The sequence below is a fragment of the Ceratotherium simum genome, chromosome 23, assembly GCF_057802395.1.
Source record: "Ceratotherium simum simum isolate JZ-2026a chromosome 23, ASM5780239v1, whole genome shotgun sequence".
In the NCBI taxonomy this organism is placed as follows: domain Eukaryota; kingdom Metazoa; phylum Chordata; class Mammalia; order Perissodactyla; family Rhinocerotidae; genus Ceratotherium; species Ceratotherium simum.
This window is the reverse complement of record NC_141922.1, coordinates 30,456,539-30,481,188: the sequence shown is the minus strand read 5'-3', so window position 1 is coordinate 30,481,188 and position 24,650 is coordinate 30,456,539. Positions and strand designations below refer to the sequence as shown.

Genomic DNA, 24,650 nt, shown 5'->3' with positions numbered 1-24,650 from the left:
CACCCAAATGCCACACAACAAATTATACTGACCAAGACAGAGAGGTCAGGCCATTTACTCATCCCTCTGGCTCCTTCCTTTCAGCGGCTTCCTTCTGCTACCAGTTGCTTCACACAGAGCCTCAGAGTCCTCTCCCTCTGGGGTCTGGGCCACTCGACCCTCCTCTTGCCTCTTCAGGATGTGGGAATGGCTCCAAGCTGTGGCCAGCAGCAAGTACTTCACCAGACCTTGCTGAATCTCCTTAATCATGCCCACACCTTTGCATACAGACAGTCTCTTCAATAAACTCTCCTCAGTTAGGAAAAAAAAAAAAAAAAAAAAAAAGAGCCCAACCTAAAGCATATACCTGCATGATTCACAACTGTTGGTTCCTAAGTTTGTGTGTAAAGGAAGTTTCCAGGTTTTTTCTCTTATGGTGGCAGTCGATAAATATGTTTAACAGTTGCTGTGTGGCCCGCTGGAGCATCTGCTATGCATGAGAGACCTATAATGCTTTGTTCTCAACACATCAGAGCACTTAGTAAGCATTTGGCAGGCCCCCAAATCGGTGGCTAGTAACGCCGTACATGCAATAAATCCTGTTAGACCCAGGACTGGGATGGCAGTTACCTTTGGGAAGAAGAGGAGTATAATTCACTAATTCTTAGGGAGAAACCATTAAGGGACCATTTGGCAGCATTACACTGATTGGGTGCACCATCAAGAGCACAGATGGGAGGAAGGCATGAGAGTAAATATGTAGCCCTGCCACAAAGATAAACACTCAAGTCCACTCATCACATTTAAGCTTCATTTTACTGGCCTGGGCTCTCTTGGGGACAGGTAATAGACTATACAAGAGGCCACCACAGAACATTCTCGCCTGTATCCTGGGTGAGCATTCTTTCCCTCAGGGTGGAAGTTTCAGAGATCCATTTCAGTACAAATGCAACAGCTGTTGTTTAAGTTGACAAAGTCTAATGATCTCTGTTTAGGGAAGTATTTGTGATATGCAGGGCGGCACATAAAACATTCTGACACGTAGAGAAAGGACTAGTTCATGATTAAGTGGAAAACACTAAAGACCTTAACGTTGCTTTGATGCTCACATCCTCATGGTTTATTTTACGGATTTGCATCCAAACAGCCTCATGTGTTCAACTTTCTGTATCTCATTGAAGTTACGCTAAGGTTCATTGATTTTATTATCAGCAACAGCTAGCATAACCTACATATGGACCATATCAGCTAATTTATAAAATTTAATAAAATTGTTAGGGATCTAGAAACGTTGAAGAAAAATAATTCCTATCTTATATCAACACATCTTTCTCAATTGTAACCTCCTTGATTGCAACTAAATTTACTCCCTTGAAGGCAGACCTTAAGACCAGTGCAATGGTTAAGAGTTGGGAGCAAGACAACCCTGTTTAAAATCTATTTACAAGCCGTGTGACCTTGGATGAGTTACTTAACCTCTCTGTGCCTCAGTAGCCCCATGTGTAAAACAGGGGATAATGATAATGATATTCCTTTCTCGCAATGATGGTAGGATTAAATGAACAAAGTGCTTGGAATTTTGCCCGGGACAGTCAGTGCTCAATAAATGTTAGCTAAAACATTTTTAAACCCAATTTCAGAGTGTTATCCAAGCCCCCAATTACATCTAGTATATCCTTCCAGATATTTTCATAAGGATTTCAGTATCCAAAACACATCACAGCCTTCATTTGAGGCAAGGCTTTGCTGCTGCAAGACCTCTGAGTGTAACTTCAAGCTGTTAGAAAAATAATGCCTTGCCCAGAATGCTGGAAGTTTCCATATAACCAAAACCTCTTTTAGCACTAAAATTTTAATTTTTTCCATTCTATGAAAATATTTCTAAAATGCTTAAGACATTTTTCTGCCCTCATACACACCATCTTCTGCCAACTCCACCATCACAATGACTCAGTCTGTTTCTAGAACATTAATTTACTGCAGTAAGTGCTACAAACCATTTAAACACTGAAAAGGCCACTATTTTTAGTGGTCTTTTGTCTGCTCTTTCATATTTTCCCATTTCTTTCCTCACTGTCAAGCCATCAGCTGTTATTTCGTACTCGTCTGTCCTCTATAGCAAATACCCCTTCCATTTTATGAGAACTGGGAATATGTCACGCTAGAATTTTGTTTCAAATAGAGTTTTAAGGATTTTCTTGTAAAAAAAAGTGGAATTTGTGACATCTATTTTAGGAACTAAAATGACCATTATTAACATTTACCGAGGAATTACTTTGTGCCAGGTCCAATATTGGGCACTTTAGATTCATTAGACTATTTAATCTTTACAACAACCCACTTTACAGATGCCAAACGCAAAGTTTCATGATAAGCAGATGAATATCACACAGTTATAAAGTGGTAGTATGAAGATGTCAACCTAGGATGCTGGACTCCAGAGTCTGGTGCCCCACCCCCCACTAACACATACACTTTTCTTCCCAAGACAGGGCAAGCTGGGTAACCTGTGTAAGTCTAAACTTGAAACTCTCCTCTAGGAAGCTGAAGTTATCATCAGAACGGCCTCCCCAGGTAAGCTGTCTAGCTCTCCTTTATTTCACAGAACTAACTTTGAACGGAACGCGATGTTGTGACAAGCATAGGAACATCTGTAGGCTATCGGCTGTGTGTGAAAGAGCCTCTATCTATTAAGGGAACCAGTGTTGACTAATCTCTAACCTGCTTGGTGCCTTCTGAGTTTTCTACCAAATGCTCTGAATGTGGGAAATAGTCTTTTTCAAGTAACCAATCCTCACGTATTGTTGTGAGGTTATTACAGTTCATCTGGCCAGGTCTCCAGTTTCAATAGCCAGGGTGGAGTCCAATGACAAGGGAAGACTAACTTAGTTTCAATGCTGATGGAATACGGTGACAGCTTTCAAATGCAGATTTCAACATTTCAGTTTCTAAATGTAGATTTCTTTGAAATTATAGTGACCCTAACCTTTGCTCTTACCTATCTCTTTAATTGGCAGGTGTTTTTTTTTCCCTTTCACATTTTCCGATTATTTGTTTAAATTGTGTAATTGTTTCCCCAGCTCTCCAACAAGCCTTGTGGAGAAAGAATTTAGTACTTCTATTTGTAAAACGACAACACTGGCTCCTTTTCTTCCTTGGATTAAGATACTCCCCAAGTAGTAAATCAAGCATTAAAGGAGGCCCAGGAATGTCATTTAATGTACCAGAGCAATAACTCAATTAGGCTTTTCCTTTCTGGGTAAAAAAAAAAAAAAAAATCTCATCAGGAAAACTGCAAACTAAATATAGGAGCACCTGGGAGAAGGAATGTTACCACTGCAGATTCCTCAACAAGTACCAGCTGGAACTTTCCTTCACTCCTTTCCTTTTAATTTGTACTATGGCCCCGATTTATCCTACAGTATTCTGCCTTAAATTATATGCTCACTAAGAGCAGGGATGATGTTGAGGTCATCTTTGCCCTATCTTTCCGATGCTCCTCCCACACTAAACATAATTCCTGCACAATGTGTATGCTCTATTTCTCATTTAAGTATTTATTGGCCACTTACTTTATGACAGATATCGTATTAGGCTCTGGAGATTCAGTCTTGAATGTCTGCTGAATTGACTTGTAGATAAAAGGAAAACACGAAAACACAAAGTCATCCAACTGGACTGTAGGGATGGATGTTTTCTCTTACTCTTTGGTGGCAATTTTTAATTAAATCTGCATAGGCCTTAAGTGACAGAAGCCAAAACGACAGAAGGCTCACTGCCTCCAAGAAGTTCTACAGTGAGTGCTGCCTGAAAGAAGGGTGATCACGCTGTGTGTGTCACAGTGCCAAGTTGGAAAGGGGCAGGCTTGGTCAGCTCACCTAAGCCCTTCCCGAATCCTGTGACATTACTTCCCTTCTCCTTCTGCATCACATACTCGGCGAACATTACTAGCTCCGTATCTGAATGACTCATGAGGCATTTCAATAACACCTTTCTGAGATGAATAGCAGTTTTCCAGCATCTAGAACAAGGGACCTAAAATTAAATGGGCTTGGGTTGTTTAATGTTAAACGGTCCCTGAGCATCTGTAGAAGAGACACTAATTGCCTGCTATTTTAATAAATTGGTATTGGTCCTAATGAGTCGATTTATTTTAAAAAAGTAGAGCGCGCATGAGGAGCTGAAGACGGGTTTGGGCTGAGGAGAGCCAGTTACGGAGGCTACGGAGGAGGTGGAACACTTTAACTCGAGAGCAGCGTCTTTAACAGATTACGTCTCTGCATTTTATCAATTTTGGAGTCATCCAGCTGCCTCGTTTCCGGGATAGCCTCTCTTCAGATTTATGAGACTGACAAGTTTATTCTGCTGAAAGTTCAGAGAATATAGGTCATGGTACAGATTGTTCTAAACACAAAGAGCTTACTGTGTAGAATTGGGTCCCATTCAAAAGCTCCAGCAGCTTTTTCAGTGACGATGTTAGGAATTTTAGGCAACTAAGAGATAAACCTTAGGGATTCCTCTGACTTTTGTTAAACGCAAATATATAAACAGATTATGAAGTAAGGACTGTTTAGGAGATGTCTGCCTATGAGCAATTAAATCAGAAGCAATCGATGAAAGTAGTATTTCAGGTTCTGCCTCTGGGCAAAAGTCATTAAACTAGGATTCAGAAATCCTAATAAAGGAGATCCATGAAACCTCAGAAACACAGTATGTGATTTTTTGTACACATGGGTATTGTTCTGGAGCATGGGTCCATGGCCTTCAAGATTTTCAAAGGATCCATGAATCAAAACAGCATGAAGAACAATTGTTCTTGTGTTCTTCTTTCCTTCTCTCCTTCCTTCTTTCCTTTCTTCCTTCCTTTTCTCCTTCTCTCCCTCCCCTCTTTTCTTTTTTGTCTGCATTTTCTTCATGAAGACCTAAGGCCTTAAACATTCTCAGCAACACAAGTGGCTGATCTTTAGCAAGTAAGTACCCTTGTTCCAGTATTAGGGACTTGCTTGATGTGAATTCTGTACATACACATAGGGTTTTAAGTCTTATGTTAATAAGTGATTATTCTTATTATGATTATTGAAACAAGGAAGGGCAATGATCATGTTAACTCCCATTTAATCTTAGTGTTTTCTTGCTGCACCACACTTGTCTCCTGTTTCACAGTTCCTTGTATCGTGACCACTGTAAAATGTTTTTGGAATGAGGCGGGGGCGGGTGGATAACAAAAACGAAATAATTTCAGGTTGCATTCAAATCCTACAATACCTTCACGATGAAATCTACTTTTTCTTTCCAATCCATGAAGCTAACAGTCTTTCCTGCACCAGTTTATCTTCTCAATCCCATAGCCTGCCTTTGCTGTTGAGGTCAACAAATGTTGATTGAGCCCCCAATATGCACCAGACACTGCACGCTAGGAAGACAAAGATGATGACAGGGCTCCTGCTCTTACATACCATATGTTAGCGAAATAGATTCTACTGGTGATTACTCCCAGGTTAAAAGAAAATTGAGAACATTTTTCCAAAGAAGATACACAAATGGCCAATAAGCACACGAAAAGACGATCATCATCATTAGCCATCAGGGAAATGTAAATCAAAAGCACAATGAAATACCACTTCACACTCACTAGGATGGCTATAATCAAAAAGATAGATACTAACTGTTTACAAAGATGTGGAGAAATCGGAACCCTCATACATTGCTGGTGGAAATGTAAAATGGTGCAGCCATTTTGGAAACCAGTTTGGCAGTTCCTCAAAGAGTTAAACATAGGGTTATCACATGACTCAGCAATTTCATTCCTAGGTATACAGCCAAGAGAACTGAAAACATGTTCACACAAAAACTTGTACATGAACATTCAAAGCACCATCATTCATAATAGCCAGAAAGGGAAAACAGCACAAATGTCCATCACCTGTGAATGGATAAGCAAAATCTGGTATATCACCACACTAAGGCAAGATGTTAATAAGACAGGAAGCTGGAGGTAGTGGTGGTGAGGGTGTGTATGTACTCTCTGTACACTCCACTCAATTTTTCTGTAAGCCTAAAATTGCTCAAAATAGAAGTCTACTTTAAAATGTGGTATATCCATACAATGGAATATTATTGAACCATAAAAAAGAATGAAGCACTGTTACATGCTACATTGATGAACCTTGCAAACATAATGCTAAGTGGAAGAAGCCAAACACAAAAGGCCACAGATTGTATGATGCCATTTATATAGATTTGCATCAAGATGACCTGTTCTTTTTCTTTTTTTTTTTTTTTGTGAGGGAGATCAGCCCTGAGCTAACATCCATGCTAATCCTCCTCTTTTTGCTGAGGAAGACCAGCTCTGAGCTAACATCTGTTGCCAATCCTCCTCCTTTTTTTTTTCCTTCCCCAAAGCCCCAGTAGATAGTTGTATGTCATAGTTGCACATCCTTCTAGCTGCTGTATGTGGGATGCGGCCTCAGCATGGCCGGAGAAGCGGTGCGTCGGTGCGCGCCCAGGATCTGAACCCGGGCCGCCAGTAGCAGAGCGCGCGCACGTAACCGCTAAGCCACGGGGCCGGCCCGACCTGTTCTTTTTCTAATTTGTGGGCACTTTACACGATACCAAGTAATATCTTTCTTTTTGTGTGTGTGTGAGGAAGATCAGCCCTGAGCTAACATTCGTGTCAATCCTCCTCTTTTTGCTGAGGAAGACCAGCTCTGAGCTAACATCTGTTGCCAATCCTCCTCCTCTTTTTTTTCCCCCAAAGCCCCAGTAGATAGTTGTATGTCACAGCTGCACATCCTTCTAGTTGCTGTATATGGGACGCCGCCGCAGCATGGCCGGAGAAGTGGTGCGTCGGTGAGCACCCAGGATCCGAACCCGGGCCGCCAGCAGTGGAGCGTGCACACAACCGCTAAGCCAAGGGGCCGGCCCCGGTACCAAGTAAAATTTCTTAGCATAATTTGTGCTAGAATTAATTACATAGCTTAAATGTCTATTAGCCCATCCAGTTTACATTTCTTCAACTTTGATCTTTTTTCTATGTCTTTATAATGCAAACATCACTATACTTACTCAATTATTAACAACCAGTACAGAAAATATTCCACCCTCTACCCCACTTCCTTTAAAAAAACAGATGTTCCTGGGTACGGGGTACAGCATTACTGTTCCCTGCCTTGGTATACAGGTGTTTTGTTTCAAACGTGAAATCACTCCAGTCACATCGCTCTGGGAAAAACATGAAGAACAAGCACACTCACCTGGCTTTACAAGGCCTGACTTGGGTTCTTTTTTATATCGAGCTGACTGGATGCTTCCTTCACCAACCATTCCAATTGTACATTTCTTTCTGGTAAAGTCTTCATCACTTCCAGGGCAAAAGCCAACAGGGCTGTTTCCAGCATCTGAGGGTGTCTTCACAGGAGACACTGACTGGCTACTAGGACAGCCTGTGTCATCTAGAAGACAGGAATCAATAAGTGTTTGATGATGAGGAAGAAATCAATGACGGCAAAGAGAAGCCAAGCAGTGACCCATGCACAGGGGTGCTCACACACAGGTACTCGGCCATGAGGCCCCAGGGGAACTCCTGTGGATGACTTTCCTTTTATTTTCCATATTTTTGCCAACCATGTTAACAAATAAAATATCAACTACCATAAAACATATTTTAAGGCAAAACTTTATGAGCTTTGTAGATCACAAATATTTCTGTAATATTCATGTTGTCAAAACCTAAAGGTTTGTCTATTTTAACACGTTAGGTAGTATACTTTTGGGCCATAACTGTCCACAGATTTTTGATGGGGTTAGTAATAAAAAATTCACCACAGCAACTCAGGATCATTAGTGTGAACTCTTCAGAGTTGTCTGTGTTAGGAAAAAAAGTTACTCTAATATTATTGACCATATCCAGTTTTTGATCACTTAGCCCATCAACCGGTTAACAGAGTTTGATAGATAAGAGATCTGGCTTCAGGAATTCAACGAAGCAGAAAGAAGTGATCATGTTTCATTATCATATACACTCAACCAAAAATATATCAATCAGATATTTTGTGATCTGGGGTAAACCGGTAAAATGAAAATGATATTCAAATTAGAAATGTTCCCTTAAATTTCAAGTTATAAATTATTACCATGGTCATTATTATAAGTTAATATGCACGATACGAAGTGACTGTGTAGATGCTTATCAAGCAAACAGAAAAGTCATACTGCTGACTCCTGTAAGTGCTCCATATTTATTAAATATTTATGATGGTTGGTTAATTCATTTATACTTTGATGAAGAGAACTGTATGGGAATTAATGCAAATCAATATTACTTAAAAATATGTCTACTCAAACTAATCAATTAGTGGTAAATTTTCATTACTAAATAATTCTTTATTATACGGAAATATTTGGATGCCAGTGTTACCTTAATAACTACTTAGACAAAAAAATGAACAGACATTTAATACAAATAACTTTTAGGACTACTACATTTTTACGAACGTTAAAGGAACTAAAATAATCTGCCATCTATGAAAGGCCACCTTAAAACTCCACCGCTTGAATGAAGACAGAAACAGAATTAGGCCTGAACAAAATATACTGATTGCCTGAATTAAGACGACTAGAATCCATCTAAAAAAGAATTGCCATTGCTTCATTTTTGGCCTTTATTTCAATTTCTATTATGAAATATTCCAGTTCCTGGAACAAAGTGAACTTGGCACTGGTAAAATGATTTATTTCTCTTCATGTCCTTTTTTGACTTTTGGACATATTAGTAAACATAGGCCCTCAATGGTCATTTCTGGAAATGAATGGTTTTTAGTGCACTGTTCACGCCTGCTGTGTTTGCTGCTCTTTTAAATGTGCTATGTTCTTCCCGAACTCCTGAGGAAACGTTCGCCCTGAATCCCAGAGTGATGAGAACCCTCTTGGCTGCTACTGCTCAGCTATTTCATCACTTACTGTCTCTGCCTTTCTCTTACATCTGCATGTCCCACACTTCAACCCAAAGAAATCCGAGCTCCTCTCTAAAGGTGCAAAGCTGCTAATTACTCAGACACGTTCCAGCACCTTTACAAGGCTCAACAGGTCTGCACACTGCCTCAGGAGAGCCTCTCTTTCTTGATTCCTATCCCAAACCAGATAAACCCAAATGAACAAAGACTAATCATTCAAAATTACCTATTGCCTTTAAAATTATTTCCTTGGGCCGGCCCCGTGGCTTAGTGGTTAAGTGTGCGCGCTCCGCTACTGGCGGCCTGGGTTCGCATCCTGGGCGCGCACCAACACACCGCTTCTCCGGCCATGCTGAGGCCACGTCCCACATACAGCAACTAGAAGGATGTGCAACTAGTAGCTATCTACTGGGGCTTTGGGGGTAAAAAAAAAAAAAGGAGGAGGATTGGCAATAGATGTTAGCTGAGAGCCGGTCTTCCTCAGCAAAAAAGATGAGGATTAGCATGGATGTTAGCTCAGGGCTGATCTTCCTCACAAAATAAATAAATAAATAAAATAAAATAAAATAATTTCCTTATGAGTCAGCTCCATAAATTATTTCTTTTGAAAGAGAGAGGGCTCAAATAAACAAAAATCCATGTTTCAGATTCTCTACCCTAAAAAGTAATTTTTCATGAAAACTCTGACTCAAAGGGACAAAGTTAAATAATTTCCAGTATTGAGAAACACTGTCAAAATTATACTTTAAATAAATAGAAAGCAAATGTGTTTTGCTTGATTCTATTACCATTTTGCTAGAGTTAAATAAGAAATAATATGTACACATCTTGACATCTTGTCTTTAGTACTAGTAATTTCAAGGCTTAACTGCTAGGGTATGGTTAAAAATTGGGAACTGAAATTATTTAGAGTGGTAGCAGTTTAGAAGAGGCAGCAGCAATTTTTCACCTGGAATGTATGCCTCACCTGTCATCAATATTTACAGCTAGTATCTCCAGGGACAGGGATTAAGAAGATGAATACCTAAATAAATCTGTAACTTCAGGTGCCTGGTATAGCATCTGAATCACTACATAAACTAGTGTTCACCCAACATCTCTCTCTTTTTTTTTTTTTTTTGATGAGGAAGATTGTCCCTGAGCTAACATCTGTTGTCAATCTCCCTCTTTTTGCTTGAGGACGATTGTCCCTGAGGTAACATCTGTGCCAGTCTTCTTCTATTTTGTATGTGGGATGTCGCCACAGCATGACTTGATGAGTGGTGTGTAGGTCCATGCCCAGGATCTGAACTCACGGACACTGAGCCACTGAAGTGGAGCACGCAAACTTAACCGCTAGACCACTGAGTCAGTCCCCACCCGACATCTCTCAACTGTCTAGTGTTGCACTTCATATTGAGGGGAAAACAATAGGAATATAAGACATGGTCTTTCATTGGTTAAACAAATATGTATCCAGTCTTGGCACTGAACCAGCCCACAGGCATTATACCCAGTCCCCATACTGACGGAGCTTAAAAATAAGCAAAAGGAGCTGGGTAAATATCACTTACAATGCACAGTTCCTGTAAACTGGCAAGCCTGTTAAGGCAAATCCATACCCAAGAAAATCTGTGAGTTATCAGAGAAGCTTGGGACATTTGCCTGTTTTGTCTAATGGGACCAACACTAACAAAGGAATCTAGTTTTGGAAAGGGCAGGGCCACTAATGTTCCTACCAGAGAGAATACACTTTAAGTTACGTGAAGTAAGACCCAAGGAAAGGCAACAGAGCTTCCTGTACCACAGAGTCATCTGGTCACCTGTGGCACCGGAGGTATTTTCCTCTGTGGAGCACTGGAGAAGTAGCTATTTTTTCAACAAGTCTTGTTTAGGGCCTCTTCTCCCCGCTGTCCCTTCCCTCCTCCTCCTCCTGTTTAACTTCATGGCCACAGTTGGAAGCAGACCAATAGTCCAGATGAAGATAATACTCCCTTCCAAAATTCCATGTAAAACATTCTTAGTTCACATTTACCCCAAGATTCTAAAAACACGGAAGCCAAGTTGATGTTCTTCAGTTGTTCATGTCTAACTTAAGTATGTGCCAAACTACGTGTGGATCAAGCACATATGAAAGAGATTTATCTATTAAACCTGCTTCTGTTAAAGCCTTTAAAGGTGCCTTCTGTTTCCTGCTGCTACCTTGACTGCTGATTTGTCCTGTACAATCCATAGATTCATATACACGATATTCATCATTATAGCTTTTATTAGTTATGTTAGTATAAAGAAATTATCAATGACAAAAATTTCTAATATGACACCATGAGGAAACTATTTCTGGGCAGGAACTTGTAGAAATATTGAATGATCTACCCAAAAAGTGTCGGGTATTTCAAATTTCCAAAATGCCTGAGAAAACTAAAAACATTTCAGCTTGACTTGAGCATAAGAGAAGCTCTGCTCCGAGGCTTTAGGAAGAGAGTGTGGGAGACTGTCTATGGGAGAGGGAGGAGTTTCTTTTAACACACACACACACCCACACCCCCACTCACCCCGACACAGCCAGTTCTTACATAGTGGAGTCTTTACATTTCCTTCTCTATTATTCATGGTTAAGTACAACTTCATTTAAAAACAACCACAACAGGACCACATTCTATGTTTTACACCGTGTGATCCCTCTGAAAGTATAGGATGATTTTCTTCTGGGGTCAACAATTGTCAATCCCACTTACATGGGCTCAGGATGGCCCCTGGTGGGACTAGGGTAAAAGCGACCCTCATTGAAGCCACATCTAAAGGATCACCATCTATCGCAAAGGTGATGGTGATTTACACGCCCTCCTTGATGTATATTAAGGAGGAGGTTCTTTTGCTGCTATTCTTGTTCATTTGCTTTGAATCTGTCAACACACAGGATTGAGGACAGTAGAGAGAATGCTCACAGACCGAGGAACCTCCAGGAGTTGTGGCCCATCTAAAGGGCTGTAAGAAGTATACCTACTAACTAGTTTCTAAATTGTTGTTAAGGAAAAAAAAATTTAAGGTCTATAAAGACAGATGGGAGAAACAGGCATCTATTATAATTTTGTAGCCTGGAAGTTGTTAACAATTGATTTTTTAATCTATTTTTCCTCTCTCTTTACAATACAAACTCTTTGAGCATATGGGATATACTTAATAATTTTACAGTTACTCTACTTACAATTCTGAAAAAGGTGTGTGTTAAGTATCTTTTAAAATAATTTGTATCTTATTTTAAATGCTCTAAAGGAACTTGCTAAATAAAGGATATCTGTTCTTGCTACAATTTTAACTTAATTTTTTAAATTATAAAAGTAATAATTTTTAATGTAGAAGAGTACAAAGAAGTAAAGAAAAAAAATAAAAGGATAATATTTTCCTACAATTGTAACACCCAGAAAAAATACTTAACAGTTTGGCATATTTCTTATTGATCTTTTTTTTTATGCATATGGTTTATTTGCTCACTTGCTTTGCGTGTTGTTAAAATTTCAACATACATTATAAACAGTTTCATTACTCTATTATTGAAAATTTCTCCCTGGAACCTGTTAGGCTAGAAAGAAAGAAGCTATTAAAGACTAACAGGAGCCAACATGAAGGGGCCCCCACTGGCCAAAGATGGGATAATTTAAATATCAAAAACAATGACAAATGGGGGCCGGCCTGATGGTGTAGCAGTTAAGTTCACGCCCTCCACTTTGGCGGCCCAGGGATCGGATCCTGGGCACAGACTGACACACCGCTTGTCAAGCCATGCTGTGGCGGCATCCCATATAAAGTAGAGGAAGATGGGCATGGATGTTAGCTCAGGGCTAATCTTCCTTCACACACACACACAAAAAGATAAATGTGGCTAACTAATGACTCTTGGACATATTTAAAAATCTATGAGGTCACAGTTACACAAAAAACATAAAACTGAAGAGAGAAAGAAAGAGTCCTTTCATCCAAAAGAATCCCAACCCACTGGAGATTATTGAGAATGACCCAGGGACCAATTCTTTATATTGAAATTTGGCAATTAAAAGGAAAGAAAGAATTAGCATATATCCTGATTGTAAAAACTATTCCTATACAAATTATATTTCAGTATAATTAAAATCCCTCATTGATGTTGAAAAGTTTTTCCTTACAAAAGCATTCTGATTAATGAAAATAGATGGAATAATAGAATCGAAAGTTACTTTTTTGCAATTATTTCTAATGAAATAATTGATTTAGGGAACAAACATAATGGATGAAACCATCAGACAAAAGGCTGATAGAGAGTTTACAGTGGAGGGATCAGGCCTTACCCATCTGTACCCACTGAGTATCCTTAGCTTCACAAACAGTGGGACAACAGACATTGTGTACCTTCTGATGGGATGCAAGATGAAGCACATAGCATCCTCCATAAAGTATTCTTCTTTTTTTTTTTTTGGTGAGGAAGATTGGCCCTGAGCTAACATCTGTTGCCAACCCTCTTCTTGTTGCTGAGGAAGACTGTCCCTGAGCTAACATCTGTGCCCATCTTCCTCTATTTTATATGTGGGATGCCTGCCACAGCATGGCTTGATAAGGAGGGCGTCAGTCTGCGCCAGGGATCCAAAGCTGTGAACCCTGGGCCGCTGAAGCAGTGTACTCGAACTTAACCACTATGCCACCAGGGTGGCCTCTCCATGAAGTATTCTTGCCACAAAAAATCTAATCTAATTCAGCTTTAAAGCCAACGTCCACCTTATAAAATATATGGAGAACAGAGGAATGAGTTAAATCACGGGTTGGCGAACCGCAGCCTGCAGGCCAAATTCTGTTCTCTGCCTGCTTTTGTAAATAAAATGTTATTGGAACACAGCCATGCCTAATCCTTTACATATTGTCTACTGTGGCTTTCAAGCTACAATGGCAGAGATGAATAATTGCGACAGAGATCATCTGGCTAGCAAAATCATAAATATTTACTATCTGGTCCTTTACAGAAAAAGTTTGTTGGTCTCTGGGTTAAATGATACCACGAGGAAGCAAGTAGACACTTTGGAGACAATTGGGGCTATTTCAATGTTCTCTGTCACACCAAGGAATTATGTGAACTGCGTTAGTAATGAAAATGGCACTATGATTATGTAAGAAAATGTCTATTTTTTAAAGAACTGCATCCCGAGGTATGTAGGTAGACATGAAATGACATGATGTCTGGAGATTTGCTTTAAATGCTTCAGCAGAGTTAAAAAAGAAAAGAAAAAAAGGGCTTGATGTAGCAAATATGACAATATCTTGCTATTGCTTAATCTGGATAAAGTGGATAAGTGGCATATTGAGGTTCACTGTAGTATTTTCTCTCTCTGCTCTTGAGTATGTTTTTAAAAGTTTCAAAATATTTTATTTAATTTCTTGAAAACATTATTTTAAATGAGTATTTGAAATAGACACGAACATAGTGTTTTAAAAAATCAATTCTTTCTTGTAGGATATTTTGGGTCGTCTCAAATTTTCTCACTATTATTGAAATTGCTTTAATAACACATTTTACAGATAAATCTTTGGTCAAATTTTTGATTATCTCATAGAATCTATGTCTAAAAGTGCAATTACTCAAACTTAAAGGAAGTTAGACACAACTTACATTCCTAATATTATTGTATGAAAGTATTCCATTTATTAAATTCCTGCCAGTATTAAATACTATTTTATTTGCATTTTTGCCAAGTTAATAATGAAAAATGCATTTTTGATGTTTTACTTTGCATATATTTAATTACTAGTGAGGCTTAATGTCTTTCATTTGTTCATTGGCCTTTTGTACTTATTCTATGAATTGTCATGTCCTTTGACAATTTTTCTATTAAGGTGTTATGGATGTCTTAGTGATCTCTGAGAAATCCTTAGACATGAAAGGCATTAGCCTTTTGTCGTATTTCACCGAGTCTGTTGTTTGCTTCTAATTTATAATATTTTTGATATTCAAACATTTTTCTATTTCTAGTTGTCAAATCTCTCCGTGTCCTATGTAATTTCTTCCAATGCTTTAATGCTTAGAATGTCCTCCTTACTCCAAGATCAATTAAATATCTACCTATACTTTCTTCAAAGTCCAAGAATCATCTCTAAAACTTCTGGTTCATTTTTGAATTTAGATTTCAGAACTCATTTGTTTTCCAAAATGCTGAACTAAACAATTCCAGAAGACGTACTTAAAAATAACATCAGGCAGAGAAAAATGTGGTTTTGTGCCATAATGTCTTCAAACATTCAGTTATGGTTTAATGCTGCTCAATGTTCGGTTGCATAATTTGGAGGAAAAATCACTGCTATTTTAAGGAAACATTATTTTAAATTATACGGAAATCTAGTTGATTCTCATGAATGACAGAATCATTTAGAGACTACTTATTTGTTCATTCATCAAATATCTATTGAACATCTACTATGTGCCAGGCACTGCTATACATATTATTATTCTTATTGCTCCCGACACTGACATTTTTGAAAATAGTCTGATGGAGACAGATAAAATGTCACAGCCTAAACTCATGGTTAACTTGAACCCTGTGAAATTCTCACCACAAACCAGTCAAATGTACTGAAAGGATGTAGGTAAGGTAAGTAAAGTAACATTTATTAAGGAGCCAGCACGTGGCAAGAACACTAATTTTTATCATATAATTTTAATAAGGTTTTACTTTACAGGTAGGAAAACTGAGGCCCAGAGAGGTTAAGAATTCCACTGTCACACAGTTACTAAGTAATTGACTCAAGATTCAAATTCAGGTTTGCCTCACTCTAAAGTTCTTGTTTTTCTCACCACCACAAGCTAACTGTTTTCTAAATTTTTCTACCTATGTATGTTCCCAGAGGAAACAGCAGCAATTCTGGGAATGCTCAAATTAAAAACAGAAAAAGGAAACTGTTAGAAAGAAGCCATCCCATAATAAACAGACCAGAAAAATTTGAGGCAAGACACTCTTTCTGGTTGTTTCTAGTTTTCCATATTCCTCCTTCAAAACAGTAACCGTATAATGCTTGCCATTCAGATAATTTTGCATTCTGGGTTTTCAATAGCAAAATTTGAACTTCTATTCTTTCACCTAATTTTAGCATCTTTTTGGAGTGAGTATTCGCAAGTCTACAAGTCTCTATACTAATTTTGCTTCAGCATTACACAATGTGACACTACCCAATCGCCAATGCTGAAGTGTAAGAATCTCATCCATCCATCCATCCGTCATTCTTTTCACAAATAATTACTGATTTCCTATTGCGTTCCAGGTAGTCTTCCAGATATTAGGGAGGTAATGAAGATCAAGACTCTAAGATCCTTGTCCTTAAGGAGTTCACATTCTAGTGGTGAAGAAAGAGAGTTAATAAACATGTCAAATTTATTCAATAACAAAATGTGTGTGGTGGGAGGGATAGATGAAAAAAGAATGACAAAATATTGATAATTATTAAATCTGAATGGCGGATATATTATTCTTTCTTCTTTTGCTTAAATTTGAAATTTTTCCATAATAAAAAGTTTTAAAAGAAAAAAATAAAAAAATAAACAAGTGAAAAAAGTACATAGAGGGCCGGCCCCGTGGCTTAGTGGTTAAGTGCGCACGCTCTGCTGCTGGCGGCCTGGGTTCGGATCCCGGGCGCGCACCGACGCACCGCTTCTCTGGCCACGCTGAGGTGGCATCCCACATACGGCAACTAGAAGGATGTGCAACTATGACGTACAACTATCTACTGGGCTTTGGGGGGAAAAAAAAGGAGGAGGATTGGCAATAGATGCTAGCTCAGAGCCAGTCTTCCTCAGCAAAAACAGGAGGATTGGCACGGATGTTAGCTCAGGGCTGATCTTCCTCACAAAAAAAAAAAAAAACATAGAGAAGATATTTTGATTGTGATATACTGTTACTGAAACAAACTGGGCGATATTATATATAGATTGACTAGGTGGGAGGTGGGAATGTACTTCATTAGACAGGTTGTCATGGAAGGTCCTAGAGAGGTAACTTGAGCTAAGACCAAAAAATGACACAGAATTACTCACAGAAAAGGCAAGGAAAATTACTCCAGGCAGAGGGAACAACAAGGAGTTTGGTGCACTGAGGAAAGTGAAAGGTGGCCAGGAAGGCTGATGAAGAGAAGGATTGATGATGAGACTGAAGGGAGGCAGAAGCCCGAGCATGTACAGGACTGTAGGCCAGGAATCTTCAGTGTACCTTAAGTGCAGTGGAAGCCATAGCGTGCATCAAGCAGGAGATGACAACAGCTTGGTTTGCCGAGAACAGACTGTATTAGTGATAACATATCTAGCTAATATTTATTGAGTGCCTACTAAGTACCAGGCATGTCCTAAACACTTACTTAACACAAGTCTTAATTAACTTAACCTAATATCCCTCTGAGATAGGAACCAATATCATCTTTCTTTCCAGGGGGCATACAAAACTAGCCACCTGCCTGAGGTTGCAGTCAGCAAGAGGCAGAGCCGTGGGACGAATCCACACAGGCTACTCCAGAGCTGCTTTTGTAACCACTATGCTGCGTGGCCTCTTCAGAAGTGAAACAGCAGAAGCAACTAAATCCATGTGGAGGCCACTGCCACAGCAGAGATGAGAAATGACGGTGATTTGACTATGACGGTAGTGAAAATGAGGAGAGTAGGTGGATTTGAGATATGTTTTGGAAAAACAATTGAGGGCCCGCCCCGTGGCTTAGCGGTTGAGTGTGCACGCTCCACTGCTGGCGGCCCGGGGTTCAGATCCTGGGCACGCACCGACGCACCGCTTCTCTGGCCATGCTGAGGCCACGTCCCACATACAGCAACTAGAAGGATGTACAGCTATGACATACAACTATCTACTAGGGCTTTGGGGGAAAATAAATAAATAAATAAATAATTGAAAAAAAAATTGAAAGCATTAATTTGTGATAATGAAAAAATAGGAGATCAAGGATGTCTTCTAGGTTTTTTGCTTAAACAATGGGGAATATGACGGTCATTTATGAGTTTGCAGGGGGTGAAATGAAGAATTCTGTTTTTGATGTTAAATCTGAGGCACAAATTAACCATGACATTGGAGACATCAAGTAGGCAGTTGGATATGTGAGCCTGAAGCTCAGGGGAGATGCTGGGGAGCATCATCATCCCACAGGTGAGGAATTTAGAGATTGGAGCCCTTGGGGAGGGCAGGAAGAGAAGAGGGCCAAGGACTGAGACCTGAGGCACTGTGACACTGTGAGGACAGGGAGGGGGCGGAGCCAACAAAGGTGACTGGGGAGTGACTTGAGAGGCAGGAGGAACACTCAGAAGGGTGGGACCACAGCAGACAAGGAGGAAAATCTTTCCTAAGAGAGGGGCTTGTTCAACTGTGTTGAGTGCTGCTGAGAAGCCAAGGCAAATAAGGGCAGACAAGAGAATGTCAGATTTGCCAAAGTGGTCACTCACGTGCTTGATGAGGGCAAATTGTGGCGACAGGATTTTAGAGTTTTGCTGTGAAGAGGAGCAGAGAAATAAGATGGCAGTTGCAAGCTACTGAGGGGTCAAAGGAAGCTTATTTTCTCTGAAAGATGAGCATATTCAAGCATATATGTGTGCTGATTGAAATGAGCTTGTTAAAAGTAATTTGAACAAAGCACCTCCACTAAGACATGCAACCTACATCTATAAAAATGAAGTGGAGAGTGGAGTAATTATTTAATGAATGTCTCCCTGGTTTCTTGGAGACAAAATAATCATTTCACACACAAACATTCCCAAGATTTCTGAGCTATTTTGGAGCCTCGAGTGCTCCCATAAAAGTCATTCTGGCGCAGCCCTTGGCAGTAAAGGAGGACGTGAAGTGAAGTGAGGCAAGTCTCCATTTCTTCATAGGACTGATGCTCTCTCTGAAACAAGGGCCTCCACTTGGTTATCTACCAAGCATCAAGTTGTTTGATTTGCATCAGCAGCCAGAGGAGAAGGAATCTGGAGGGGAAATATCTTGGTCCAAATAGTTAATGTAGTGTGAGTAACAAGGAGATCTGATGAGGGAGGAGGTGATGCTGAAATTGGGAAACAGGGTGGCTCTATCACTGCCAGAAGACAGGTGAGCCCCGGCAAGTGGGATGAGGAATTCTTCTCTCGCACAAGCTTTTATTTTTCTTGTTCTTTCTTTTGTAGGATTCTGATCTTTCCAAAATAGGCATGTTACTAATACTTCTCACCTTTCCTCTCCTTAGCAATATGTTTATTTGCAGTTTCTAAGCCATGCTTTTTTAAAGACTTTTAAAGTTATTTTTTTTAAGGTTCCTTGGTGAGAAAAGATAGAAGAGAGGGAGGGGGGAGTGGGAGGGACATGAACAGGAAGGAGAGAAAGGAAAGAAGAGAGACAGAGACACACCGAGAAGCTATCTCTGAATCTCTTGACAACCTTATAACAAGGACACTCCAAACCTCTCTAAGGACACCTGAATTACAGTTAGCTCTTGTAGCAATGTAAATATTTTTTCCCCCTCCATTCTATATATTCTCACATTGAGAATTTGCAGATAGTAATGGTCAACATAAAGAAAGGGATAAAAATGGAAGAACGTTAAGGAAAAAAACAATGCTCATTATCCAATTTATACAAATGCTACATTTGGGGTTGTTTCTATTTGGAAAAAAAAGAATTGTTTCAGATAATATATGTGTATCAAGGTATTTACTTCATTTTAAAAATGGAAAAAGAAAGGAGACAGAAAAAGTAGAAATATGCTCATAAAGAGTCTAATACCAGTGACATCCATAAAATAAAATTCTGAATTTGGAAGTTAGCTTCACAGATAAAATGTCCATCCACAGACGAATGGCTGAATAAATGATGGCCCCCCGCGTAGAATGGAACACAAGCTGTCATTACAATGAGTGGGGGGACTTCCACGTACTGACGAGCAATGACAGAAACAGATAATGCCCGGAATACACATCCCTGGAGGGCAGGAGGCCTGTCAGTATGGTTCATTGCTCTGGTTCAGCTCCTAGGATAGCGCCTTGCCCACAATAGGTGTTCAATAAATATTTACTTAACATATGAACAGAAAAGATCACAGATCAATACAGCATGATCTCACTTTGGCAAAAACCAAAACAAAATAATCCTATAAATGTGATTACATCTGCTCTGACATATGTGTTTGCACATTGTTATTATTTTTGAATTTAAAAAATATAATAATTAGCATTAAAGAAAATATAATCCTTACAAACATCTCAGAATAAATAGAAGGGTAGGTTACCCACAGGGTCTCAAGAATTCTGAGGGTTAGGTCAGCGTCTAACAGGAATCCTATCTGTACGGGCACCCACATCAAAGGAAAGAGAACAAAGACTGAGCTGGCCAGGAAAGAGGAGGAGCCCCGGGGAAATCCACACGGAGCAGGGAAAAGCTGAAGGATGTGTTTCTATGCGGATGGAGGTGAGGGCTGGATGAGCCCAATGATGAGCACTGGGGTGCACTGGGAGGCTTGCTTTGGCTTCCCTAAAGAGAGAGAGCAGTCAGCAGACAGGCCTCCTCCTGGAGCCAGAGGAGTGTAACCCCAGGCAGCGCGGTGCTGGGCACGAGGACTACCCAGCAGAGTGGGAGCAGCCAGGTCAGGAGTGTCTGCTCCAGCAGAGGGAGGGCTGGACTGTGTCTCCAAAGTGGGAGGCAGCCAAGTCAGCAGCAGGGCGGGTTTGGGGCAGTTACTGTGCCCAGGAGCCAGCAAAACCACTTTACAATACAGGCACGCCCAGAAGCCTTGTGTACCTGCCCGGGTCTCCCTGGGGTCAGTGGGAGGAGACTGGGGCTTTCTCACAGTAAAAACAACCTAGGGGTAGGGCAGGGCGGTGGCTAGTGTCAGGTCAGAGTCCTGGGAAACCTAGGTATGCGGCTTGGCACTAAATACCTTCTTGACTCTAAACTGGGCTGCTGGTTTTTCTCACCGCTGCACGACTGGGAAATAAGGATTAGGAAAGAGAACTCCTTGCCCTTCTCCATAAATGACCTGCACTTTTAGGTCTCCATGCTTTTAACATTGATCTCTCCATCTGCTAGGCCAGGTTCTGCTTCTCAGACTGCTACACAACCTTCAGAACCGTGCTGAAGTGCCAACTCTTGAGTGGAGCATTTTCTGATTTCCTTAGCAAGAGATCTCTGCTATAGCTACCCACGGCCCTGGGGTCATGGTTCTATTACAGAGCTCACTCTTTCTGACACTTAAGAGATGCTGAACTCCCAGGACAGGAATGTCTCCTTCATTTCATAAACCTATTAAATTGAGTCCTGGGTACTGTTCTAGTTGTTTTATTCGCCAACTACTAAGAGAGTGCCCTGCTCTCTCTTGGGTATTTTATTAAATGAATGAACTGTCCTATTTTCATAATTATGGCTTCTACCAAATTCTAACAAATACTTACTAAGCAGCCCCCGTGCGTCAGGTCTAGCGCAGGGGACTATACTGTTCCTGCCTTCATGAGCTTACAGTCTACTGGGGAGTCAGGTGACTAGATATGAATTTTAAAACCAGGTCACTTGGTATGACACAGGAAGCAGAAAGAGGGCCACCTAACCTAGACTTTGAAATATCTATCCTTCAGCTACCTATCCTGATCTATGAATATATTTACCGACATCCACCCAGCCTTTCTTTTCTTCCTACATGTGTTTCTGGTCTACCCTCAGTCTTGTTACAAAGCTATCACTTCTCTACTATTTTTCAATCTCTCTGTTTCCTTCTTTCTTTATTGTCTATTTCCCCTCAGCCTAAGAAACTTATCAGATACCTGTCATTTGATAAATACTCTATCTTGACTATAAATGCAACACCTGTTTTTATTCTATTTTCTCTTTCCCGTCCTACTTAAGCTTTTCAAAAAAGTTGTTCACACTCTATTTGTCTCCTCGCATTCACATCTCAGCCTGATGCCACTTGGATTCCATCCCCACAATTTTCTGGGGCTGTTTCTGCCTAAGACCACTGATAACCTAGTGGTCTCATCCCTGAGCACTTTTTATTGCACACTCGCTGCGACCTCTGAACCTGTTGGCTACTTTCTTCTCGAACCTTTTTCTTCCTTTGGGATTGGAGAGACTGTCGCTCCTGGATCCCTCCTTCCTCTTTGAATGTTCCTTCTCAGGTGCCTTGGTTTCCTTTTTCTGCCTGCTCTTACTGTATTTCAGGTTCTAGCCTTGGTCCTCTAATCTGCTTCCTCCATGCAGTCCCCTCGGGTAGTATTATCAACTCCCTCGACTTCAGTTACCAACATCTCCGACTTCTCTTCAGAGCTCCAAACCCATACCTTTATCTCAAATGCAACAAAGCAGAATCTGAGCTCATTAACTTGACGCACTGTCCTTCTCCCCGGTCCTGCTACTCCATTGTGTTCATCCAGTGCAAATGTAGATACAGTCCTTTCCTTCCCCTTCCCCTTGCAATTGGTGGCTAAGACCCAAATGGTCTAGCTGCCAATCCCCATACATATCATTTTATCAGTCCTCACTTAGACTGCCACAACGGTCTTCAAACCAGGCAGGCTCCTCGCCATCATTTCCTGCCCCCTCCCACCCACTGTGGAACATATAATCAGAAAGATTTTTCTAAATTATAAATCTGGCCATAACTCTTTCCTGCTGAAACCCTTCACTGGCTCTGCAAGATCGTTAGGAATTGCAAAATGGCAGCCCATGAGCCATACCCAGCTATTTATGCATGCTATTTGGTCCACAGAGTTAGTTAAAAAGCTGAATTTTTAAAATTCTAAATACCACTAAAAGGGGCACACACTGTCCAGTTCTAGAGTCCCCTCTATTGTCATCTATCCAGGAGGCCTCACTCTACAATACTGGTCTAGTTCCTGTACGGATCCTTGATCTCAGGATCAAGTCCTAGCACGGCATACAAAGCCTTTCCTGATCCGGCCCTGCCCACCTTGCTAATCTCATTTCATGCTTTTAACTCAGGTCTGCTGATGCCAGGGCTCCTATTTATCCACTACACCACGAATTAACATTACGTCTTTGAATCTTTGGGCTTATGAAATGTGAGAGGCCTACGCAGATAATAAACGGAGCAACAAACTCAAATTACAAGGACGGAGCGTGTGTGGAATGGGTGTGTGTGGAGTGGGTGTGCGTAAAAGGGACAGGAAACACAAGTAAGGGAAGGTAGTCGTGTGAGAATCACATCCAAAGATGTGTGTTATACCATTTATTCCAGTGCCAACGTTAAGGCAGTAAAATAACTGATTTTTCCAATCCCTGTGTTTTATTCATCTTTGTAGCTTTAGCACAACTGATCCTTAGCACGCATTTAATAAGTGCTTATTGGATAATACATCTTTGTGGAAGCTTGTAAAAAGCTGAATGTCCTGCTACTCACAGGCCAGTTTCTCTTTTTTCTACCTCTTTCAGTGTACCCACTGGGTGTTCAGGGTACACTCATGGGGTACCCAGGATACCTGCTTTCAGTGTACTCCAAATCACCCCAACACCAAAGAAAGAAAATGCAGAAGAATTAAAAGTATGGCAGAGGGCCAGGCCCGGTGGCACAGTGGTTAAGTGCTTGCACTCAGCTTCTGCAGCCCGGGGTTCGCCGGTTCGGATCCCGGGTGCGCACCGATGCACTGCTTGTCAGGCCCTGCTGTGGCGGCATCCCATATAAAGTAGAGGAAGATGGGCACAGATATTAGCTCAGGACCAATCTTCCTCAGCAAAAAGAGAAGGATTGGCATTGGATGTTAGCTCAGGGCTGATCTTCCTCACAAAAAAAAAAAATATATATATATATATAAAATAATAAAATAAAAGTATAGCAGAGAGAGTAAATCCAGAGAGAGGATTATACAGGAAAATAAAGGAAAAAAAGGAAGGAAATGTTTTCTCCTCCTCTTTACTTTTCTATCATTGGAACACAAGTTAAACCCATTATGTAGATATAAACAATATTATTGCTAAGACTAACGACATGGGAATTGTAAATATAGAGGGAGAAGCTATAATTTCCAGGGAATGTGGAGGCATTTTGCTTGTCCCATGCCATGGGTTTGAACAGCTTGGCTGGCCACCACTTCTACGGTGTTTGATCCTTGTTCATCTTGTGATGTCACCTGGGGCATACCCCTCCCATCCCTCACACAAAATCCCCAAACACACCCAGACAACAAAGCAATGAGGTTCTGACTTCAGTAGGCATAAGAATCATCTGGAAAGCCTGTAAAATATGGATTCCTGGGTGCTCCCATTCCCAGATGATAGGTTGGGGGGGGGCCAAGACATCCACATTGTAAACAAGTTTTCCTGAGGATTAAAACAGTAGACAAACACCATACTCTGAAATTGAGAAACAATATCACAAAAATGAGTATTTTAGAACAGAAAAGATTTTCATGCGAAGTACCATAATTTGCTCTCAGGCACAGTCCAATTCCATTGTGATCACCTTTCACAGTCGCCACTGCTAAGTACTTGTTATTAAATGGCAAAAAATTTTGCTTCTCCTCCTAACTGCAGTTACCACATACTCAAAGAAATATTGCCTACATACTCTTCATTTGTAACCTATTTCATTAGGTAGTTATTTCTGTGGCTGAGGCAGCTAAGCCCTTGAAATACATATTATGCAACAGTGCCTAGGTCCCATATTCATTAAAATGATACTAAAGTCTTAGGGTCTTTGTTGTTTTCTTCACAGCGGGTTGGCAGTCATTCAATTATAGTGTAATTTGGTACTGCAGCTCACTTC

At 40.4% G+C, this 24,650-nt stretch overlaps 1 protein-coding gene across 3 annotated transcripts in view; it reads right to left on the bottom strand.

Annotated features, from left to right (window-relative positions):
* SYBU (syntabulin) overlaps positions 1-24,650 on the bottom strand; it is a 69,116-nt gene that overhangs the window by 37,755 nt on the left and 6,711 nt on the right. For all 3 annotated transcript variants that reach the window (XM_014788122.2, XM_087447537.1, XM_014788124.2), the window contains exon 3: positions 7,233-7,430. In XM_014788122.2, coding sequence (XP_014643608.2) covers positions 7,233-7,430 — 198 coding nt within the window. The remainder of the gene's footprint in view (positions 1-7,232; positions 7,431-24,650) is intronic.